Source organism: Elaeis guineensis, chromosome 4, assembly GCF_000442705.2.
Source record: "Elaeis guineensis isolate ETL-2024a chromosome 4, EG11, whole genome shotgun sequence".
NCBI classification, from domain to species: Eukaryota; Viridiplantae; Streptophyta; class Magnoliopsida; order Arecales; family Arecaceae; genus Elaeis; species Elaeis guineensis.
In genome coordinates, this window is record NC_025996.2 from 42,245,614 (window position 1) to 42,254,871 (window position 9,258).

General features: G+C 37.3%; 1 protein-coding gene across 1 annotated transcript; it reads right to left on the reverse strand.

Annotated features, from left to right (window-relative positions):
- Positions 1-1,157: 1,157 nt before the first annotated feature.
- Positions 1,158-8,469, reverse strand: LOC105034595 (copper-transporting ATPase HMA5-like). The gene is given in 8 exon segments (XM_073256448.1): positions 1,158-1,656; positions 1,863-2,293; positions 2,296-2,338; positions 2,717-2,839; positions 4,378-4,460; positions 4,463-4,631; positions 5,442-6,833; positions 8,167-8,469. Coding segments are annotated over 8 exon segments (2,955 nt in total). The 3' UTR covers positions 1,158-1,245.
- Between the last annotated feature and the right edge of the window lie 789 nt (positions 8,470-9,258).

Consider the following 9,258-nt stretch of genomic DNA (forward strand, 5'->3'; position numbering starts at 1 on the left):
GGTCATTCTTTGATTTTGCTGTTACTGGCAAGGTGTCCACTATATGATACATGATCTGGCAAAGTTTATTTCAAGAAAAGAATGCATGCAATTATGGCTGAGCGGTACACAATGCCTTTATTTTGAAGGATATAACCTTAATAGCTTGTCTGAATCAGTAGGTCTCCTCCACATCCCATGTATATTGGATCTCTGTCTGTGTTTTATTAAAGGGATAGCAAGCCTTAGAAACCTAGGATGAGTCGAACCTGGTCATTGTGGTATCAAAAGGCTGCCTGATTCCATTTGTCTTGAAGAGTTAACCGGTGACATAGGAAGCCTTGCTAACCTCCGCCACCTGGATCGTGTGGATCCTGGACTTAAGAGCCTGGGACCAAGAGGACAGAGGCTGTTTTGATGTGTTAAGGTGATATTTGGTTATGGAATAAGTAGGAAAGGAATATCTCGTGTACTGTTGAAGGGATAGGTCGGCTCCACAGAATAGACATGTCTTGATATTGGATTGAGACGAGTAAAGAGAACACGTGGAGGGAGCAAAATGCATGTAATATGCATTAAGCTTTATGTTACTCTGAATTTCATATTTCTTGTAGGATTTGTTTGGTTGGCGATAATCTGATATGTAAATGTTTGTATGAAAAATGGACAATAGACATGATAAAAAAATTGATGGATCTCATATTTATTTTTTGGAGCAAATATCATTGGAGGATTGGTATTTAATAAATTTCTGATTGATGGTAATCTATAGTTGACAAAAATATCCCCAAGAAAGCCCTTCTTGCATATATAATCATTAATTTATTTTGATGTCTTCCTAAATTCATTCAATAAAGAGTTTTTACAAAAAAATTAAAATATAAGTAATATTATATAAATGGTTGTGTGATCATAGTCAAACTGATTGAAGATGATAATGCTATCCTAGCATTAAAAAAATATTTTATATTGAAGATATATTTATAAATTTATCATTTTTTATATAAAATTACCTTCAATTAAATGTAGTAATCTTTTTTTAATATTATTTTTTGAAGTAATCACCAACTAAATATAGTAAAAATTATTTTTTTTATAATTATTTTTTCAGATAAATATTATGAGAAATTGGAGGTAATCTGACACACCCCAATTAAATAGATACATAGTGTTTATAATGTGCGAGGACAAAGTGGTAACTAAAAGGAATAGTGAGTAGCCTATTCCATGTTATAAGTCTATTGCCATCATTTTGGTGGCATAGACTTATTCAACCAAGATTTCCCTGAGGGTGTCCAACTTCTTGGGCCTTTTGTAGTTCTTTAGCAAGAGAGAGCAACATACAACACTCACCGACGAAGCAGCCATTGCAGCACCAGCAAAACATGGGGGCAACCGGAATCTGGTAGATGGGAAAAGAACCCCAGCAGCAATGGGTATGCAAATGATGTTGTAACCAAGAGCCCAGATGTAGTTCATGTGGATGCGGAAAAAGGTTTTCCTCGAGAGATCAATTGCAGTTATTACATCCTCCAAGTTGCTCTTCATAAGAACTATGTCAGCAGCTTCAACGGCAATATCAGTACCAGTGCCTATGGCCATTCCAACGTCAGCAGAAACAAGCGCCGGTGAGTCATTGATCCCATCACCAACCATGGCCACTGTCAAGCCAGACATCTGCAATGCAAATGAGACATGAGAATGTTGTGAGTAGAATATTTGTAAAATGATGACTCTGACACAAAACCAAGTCAGAGTTATTAGATTTCTAATAGTTGGATGTCTATTTGTCTGTCTGCACCTATGTATATTCATGCATACATACAGATGAATGCAAAAGCACCTGTCAATGATGAGAAAGATTAGATAGGTTATCTGGACACCTGTAGTTCCTTTACTTTCTGTGCTTTTTGTTCTGGTTTTGCTTCAGCAACAACAGTATCAATCCCAACTTCTTTGGCGATTGCATTTGCAGTGACCCAGTTGTCCCCTGTTACCATGATGCTCTTCACTTCCATGGACCTAAGAAGAGATATTACATCTTTGGCATTGGGCTTCAGTGGATCAGAAATTGCTATTATTCCAACAACTTCTCCATCCATTGAAACCATTATTCCTGTTTGTGCCATTTCCTCAGCTTCAGCAAGAATGTCAAGGGCTGCAACAGGGACATGGATGCCTGATTCCACCATCAAGCTTTTGTTGCCAACAACTATTTCTTTGCTTCTAACCGTTGCTTTGACACCATGGCCTGTTACAGAAATGAAGTCTTGTGCTTCAGGCCACGCATGGTTTTCTTCTTCTCTAAACTTTTGGCGTACCGAACGATGGCCTTTGCCAGAGGGTGCTCACTGTTGACCTATCCCAAATGTAGATATTGGTAAGGTATTACTCACAAAAGAAATTAACCACTGGATAGGAAAATTTTCACTTGTAAATTATGTTTACTAAAAAGAAATAACTGATAGCATTAGAATGTTAGGGGAAGAAATTGGCATAATGAAGATAGAAATGTTGAACAAGCACCATCAGCTATCTGATAGCAATTAAAAGCAGGCAGAATATTGCAAGGTGATAATTCAGTCATGACAGATAACACTTCCATTGGGTTTTATTAACATTGTTCTTTATATGTTAAACGAAGTCTCTTGCATGTAAGGAATTGCATGATATTCCATGAAAATACATAATAAGCTTAAACAGTTATTTAAAAAGAGTCATGGAAAAGATAACCTACCTCAGCCGCAGCAACATATTCATAGAAATCACGTAACAACGTATGCTTCAGCAACCTTGTGCTCACAACAACAGGCTTTCCAGTGGTAAGAGTGCCTGTCTTGTCAAAGACAACACAATTGACCTACAAAGAGTAATGTCCAGCCTCTGTTATACTATTGCTTAATATTCAAAACTTCAAAATACTTCACCACCAAATATATATATTTGCTCAATAATTTAAATTATCAGACAAGCATCTAATGGAAGATTAATTGCACCTTCCAAGATGATCTATCACTATATCAAATATTATGTGGAATTAAATTCGTTCAACAGCAGCTAGTTAAAGGTTTGCTGGCAGGCAAGAACAATCTGATATATACTAGAAAGTTTGCATGTGCCAGAGCTTTCAAAGCGACCCTATCTTAGATTGGCGAAAGAATATCAAAAATGAAAGAACATGTTCCATATTCATCTGAAATTGGCATGACTGACCCACATACTCAAACTATGCTAACCAGAGGATACTAATCCTTCTATGCTTCTGTCACCTTGTTTGACATATGACTCACATATTTATTTATGTAATGTTGCTTGACAATCTTAACCTCATGCTGTACCCCAACCAACAAGCTTTACCCCATATATCTGGATTCATCTTGCTAAATCCTTCTTCAATCTCTTTTCCTATCAAGGCTATGTCATCTGCCAGCTTAATACATTTCATATCCTTCTGACAACTTCCTTTTTGGTCTCCTCAGGCCATTTATTCTCTATAATTTGTTACCTATTCTTCCTTTGAGCTACAAACTTGTGAGTTGTTACTCCTAATTTTTCACTATTTATCCTTTAAAATCATCACAGATTCTTAGATACTGGACCCAAAACATACAATATAACTGAAAAGTGAAAATTAAAAAAGAAATGTCACGTTCTATACTCAAAGTTCAGGGGGAGAACAGGTGTAATGAAAATTTTCAAGATTTTGGTCCCATAAGGAGGTTGCTTTCTATAATATGACAAAATATTCATGCATCTTTTTTGTTTGGAAACTCAAATCTCAGTTCATGCTTATGTAGATTTGCCACCTACAAAGTTTATTCAAAATCATATTTAAACTTGTAGAATGGATTAAAACGTAAGTAGATTGCAAAATACATCTCTTCTATCAGCATATATGAGACTTAACCAACAAAACTAGCATTTTACAAAACAGAGTAAGATAAAAGACTAAATATAACTTGCAGGATACAACTAAATGAACCCCGCTAATCAATGTATAAAAAAAAATATGGTTGTATACTGTAGTAAATGCTGTCTGTTACCAGTTTAACCAATCATTGTGCATATAGAATTATAGAAGCCATAACAGATGGATGCTATCCCTGACGAGTAAAATGCCAGCAAAACTATCACTCAAGTAATAAATCAGACAAGCCAGCAAAGGACCTGTGCATAACAATATTCTCCTAACTCTTCATGTTGCAGAAATGGGCGAGATATAAATAGAACTTGTGTCTCATCAATGGTGTCACTCACAGTATAGTAAAATGCCAGACCATCACTAACGAGCATGTGCAGTGATAATTTAGCAGAGAGTATTCAACCCCACAAGATTAGCATCAACAGGCACCTTTCAATAATAAGAATAGAAAAATCAGAATAGCTATTCATACAGACCTTATGCGCACTTTCCAGTGCTTGTCCCCCTTTAATCAGCACACCTTGAGAAGCACCAACTCCAGTTCCAACCATAACAGCTGTGGAGTTGCCAGGCCAAGGGCACATGGGCAGGCTATGACCATAACTGATATGCCAAATTGTAGAGCAAGTTCAAAGCTATCCATGGAGGATGGTATCCAAGACTTCGGGTAGCTACCCAACTTTCCCGCTAAAAACCATGCAAGCCAAGTAAAGAATGCAAGAATGATAACCTGCATGAGCAAAAGCATGTGATCCTCTTTGATCCAGGATATCTTATATATTTGTCCATGAATTGTTAGAAGTAGCTTTAGCTTATTTATGTTTGTGTGATTTTATTTGCTTAAATCAGTGATAGCTCAGCAAGTCAGTGTGTCAAAAACCAGTAGATTTATTGCAGACAATTAGTAGTTTTCGTAAATATATGTGATTATAGATATAGACAATAGATAGACAGACAGACAGATGGACAGATATAGAGTTTAGATAATGTGTTTTTTTCTAATTTGTTTTATGCCTTTGAATATAAGGTATTTAGTTATTTATTTATAATAATGTCGATTTGGTAAAAGGTAATGCCTTAGGTGCCATTTGCCAATCTAGAATCCATTAATTAGTGGAATCAAGATATCTACAGAGGGGTAAAAACAGCTTAGCATCTAGTCCCGAAGAAAAAAAACACAAAGCATAATAAACAGATATTACAAAAATTCAATAACAGGGATGTATCACCAATGAATCACAATGAAGAAGAAAGGCTTCTGCTTGAATATAACAAACTTTTGAGATCAGTAATGAAAAAGTTTCACCTTCTAAATAATCTAGGACAAAATTTGGAGGACCTATGACCCATTATTAACAGTTGTTAAGCGACTAGGAAGATTCAAGTGTTTAGTGCAACACAAGGAAAAAAGCCACTATACTACATTTATTATTTTGTAATTCAGGAGTCAGGACAGTTCAGAGCAGTGGGCCACTCTATACCAGAATAGAAGGTTCCAGTGATAAACAAAGAGGAAAAAAAGAATTGAAAATTTGCTTACAAGAGGAACAAAATACTTGGAAATGCGATCAGCAAACTTCTGCACAGGTGCTTTGGCCATTTGCGCTGATTCAACAAGACGAACAATCTGCGATAGAGCACTCTCTGATCCAACATGAGTTGCCTGTACATGCAACACACCATTTTCATTCACAGTCCCACCAATCACAGTATCACCCTTCTTCTTTCCAACAGGTCGTGATTCCCCGGTTATCATGCTCTCATTGACATAACTCTGACCCCAAATAACAAAACCATCAGAAGCTACCTTCCCACCAGGCATTACTTTAATCACGTCGTTCTTTTGTATCAGTCGACTATCAATCTCCTTTTCATTTACGACATTTCCATCATTGTCATAGGTTAAAAGTGTTGCAGTTTCTGGTGCCAAATCCATGAGTTTTGCGATGGCCTCTGATGTTTTACCCTTGGCCAAGATCTCAAGATACTTACCCAGAAGGATGAATGAGATAAGCATCGAACTTGTTTCAAAAAAATCAGTCCCCTCGAAATTTTGTGAAGTTGCTGCTCTGAGCACCGAGTACAGTGAATAAAAGTATGCAGCATTCGTACCAAGGGCAACCAACACATCCATATTCGCGGATCCAATTCTCAAAGCTTTGTAAGCACCAGTATAAAACCTTCTGCCAATTATAAACTGGACAGGGGTAGATAAAATCCATCTCAGAAGCTCTCCGATGCTCAACATGTTCACAACTTTCTTATCCAGTCCATATTTAATCCCTGGGATATGCATAAACACCATGGAAGTGAGAAACACCGGGATTGTGAACACCAAACTCCAAAGAAAGGATCGGTAGTACTGCTTTATCTCCTCACGCTTGTGAAGTTCCCTTCCCCCTCCTTCTGGGTATATTGATGCCCTGAGACGCCCAGACCCTGCTGATCCAATAATTTCAATGAAGTTCCGAGGACCTGTTTGATCTGACTTGTAAGCTACAGTAATTTTGTGAAGCACAGGATCAATGTTTACATCTTCAACTCCAGGGAGTGCTTGTAGAGAATTTTTAACCATAGACTTATATCTTCCATCAAGTTCTCCATCAACTTTGAGCTCAGCTCTATTCCTATCTTCCCCTGTGGTAATAAGTATACCTTCAAACCCAGTGTCTGCAACTACCTCCATTAGTTGGGCGGCGCTTACAAGCTTAGGATCATAGCAGATCTCTGCTTCTTCAGTTGCCAAGGCTACTAAAGCTTTCTGTACACCAGCAACAGCTTGCAAAGCCGATTCAATGGTACTCGAGCAAGATGTACAAGTCATTCCTTTTATGTGCAACCTACATATTAGAGTAGGCTTTTCTTTAGCCTCCTCTTTGATTAGTGCAGCTTCAAATCCAACATCTTCGATAGTTTCTCTAATTGTCTCCTGCTGCAAGATGCAAGCAGTCATGCCATTTAGATTAACATCGAATCTGGTTTTATAATACGGGAACAGAGAGAAAGACAAAGCAAAAAAATGCGACGAACCAAGATGAAGTTCACTCTCCACATTAAGAAGAATATGTCCAACTCGTGATTAAGAAAATGTGCCTTATTTTGGGAAGCCATTATACAACTAATTGATTTGCGTGATGCAAGGCAAAAGAATCCAAAAAGTGAAACAACTCCATCATGTCAAAAGATTATATCATGTCAGCAAACTTTGACATTGGTTTTACATATAGGAATTATGTCGTCCTGGTATCACTATTTGACCGTGATCCATATTAAATATGGCATGTCAAACATTAAAATCAGACACGTCTCTACCAAGTCAAAACTCGATGTAAATTTTCTGTTCCATGCGTAGAGGTATTGATATTTGCGCAAATCATTGCTTCTTAAATAAAACTATGACGATCCGCATCAATTTAGTCCACATCGACCATTACGTAATGGGTAGAACCAAAAAATAATAATTAAAAAAATTATTTATAAATTTCTAATAGATTCAAAATTATTTTTAAGTTTTGAACTTTTCAAATTGAATAAAAAATTTCTAAAATGTTAAGAAGTTATTTCTGTGTAACCAAGGTACATACTTGTATAATCTAAACATGCATAACCATATATTGAAATTAGGTAATCTGCGTAATCTGAACATAAATTCGTGTAATTTCAATATAAATTCATGTAATCTGAACATAGACATGTGTAACCAATCTATGTGGACGGTAGGGACCTAAAAATAACTTCTTAGCATTTCAGGAACTTTTCATTCAACTTGAAAAGTCAAGAGACTTAAAAGTAATTTCAGATCTATCCAAAGACTTATAGATAATTTTTTCAAAATAACATCTTCCGGTTAGTATTTTTAGGGATATCACTTAAGTCTGACCTATAACTAGCTTATATGGACTAAGAGATACTGTAATACATATCTATATTAAATTTATGATATTTATAATTAGATTTGAATGGATTTTGGCACTAAGACGCAAATAGAGAGAGTATACGAGGATGTGTATGGTCTGTATTTAATATCACACTGGCTATGCAGTAAGTAGATCCAAGGTATCCATACAGGATCAAGGAACTCAAAGATATATTCTGGCTGGTTTTTTTTGGGTGTGGTCGACAAAAACAGATCACAAGGATTTCACTAAAGAACAATCAAAAGTGTTACGGAATCTGGCAATCAAGTCAATGCAAAATTCCGTATAAACATACACAAACATAAAATCGGGAACATATGCCACGTAGAAAAAGAAGAGAGGACTCACAGAAACGAAGGCGGGAGAGAAGATGACTTGGACCCTGTCGTTGAGAACGTCGACGGCGGCGTCGTGGATCCCCGGCAGCCGCTTGATCGCTTTCTCGACCGATCCGGCACAGGCGGCACAGGTCATACCGAGCACGGAGAATAACGCCACCTTCTTCTCCTCCTCCTCCTCCTGCGCCGCCGTGGCCGAGACCTTTGCCCGCTTGGGATATTTCGGCATCGACGGGTAGCGCGGCCGTGGCGAGAGGCTCCGGTGAGAGCCGTCGGCGCGAAGGCATGACAAAAAGAAGGCTCTACTCGCCATTCTATCTCTCCTTCCACTTTGATCTCTCTCTCTCTCTACTTATGCTTGCCTCCAACGAACTACAAATATTCGAATCGAAAGTACGAAAGCAACAGCTTGGATGCACGTTTCGTGGTGGGTCAACGGGAAATTAGGAATTGGAATTCATTTGGTGGGCCTAGGCCTCCAGTGGGAACAGAGGCTTGGGCTGGATGGGCCTCACTTTAGGCGGGCAAATGCAGAAAGTTTCTGGAACCCCAGAGTTGATGGAGCAAAGAAACGAACGTCATAATTAATATTTAACAGGGGATACGTAAAAGTTAAAAAAGTTTTGAACCTGGACGTCGGGTTGGACCAGGGCCGCTTTGGCAGTTGATTTTTCTCGGTCAAGAAGTTGTCAAATTAAGGCATCCTATCCCAATATGCTGAAATCTTATCAGGTGGCCGCATAATATTCCTCATACCTAATATTATCTCCATCTCTACAGTATAATTTAATGGAAGAAGTTCACATAATCAACTCCAGCTGGATTTTTTTATTGAAAGGGTGTATATTAAAGTCCTAATGTAATTGAAAAGGTAAATTTTTAATAACCAAAAATAATATGTATTAGAGTTCCAATGCAACTAAAACTAAAAATGAGATAAATAATATTGTGCGCTGCCTTCTCTACCCAACAAGGACAAGAGAACGTAAGCTAGCCAATCACCATTCTTTCCTTTTTCCATAAAGATTCCTTGGGTTGGAATATCCCAAATTATGAGATAATTTGATAATTTTTAAAATTTTTATCTAAAAAAATAATTATA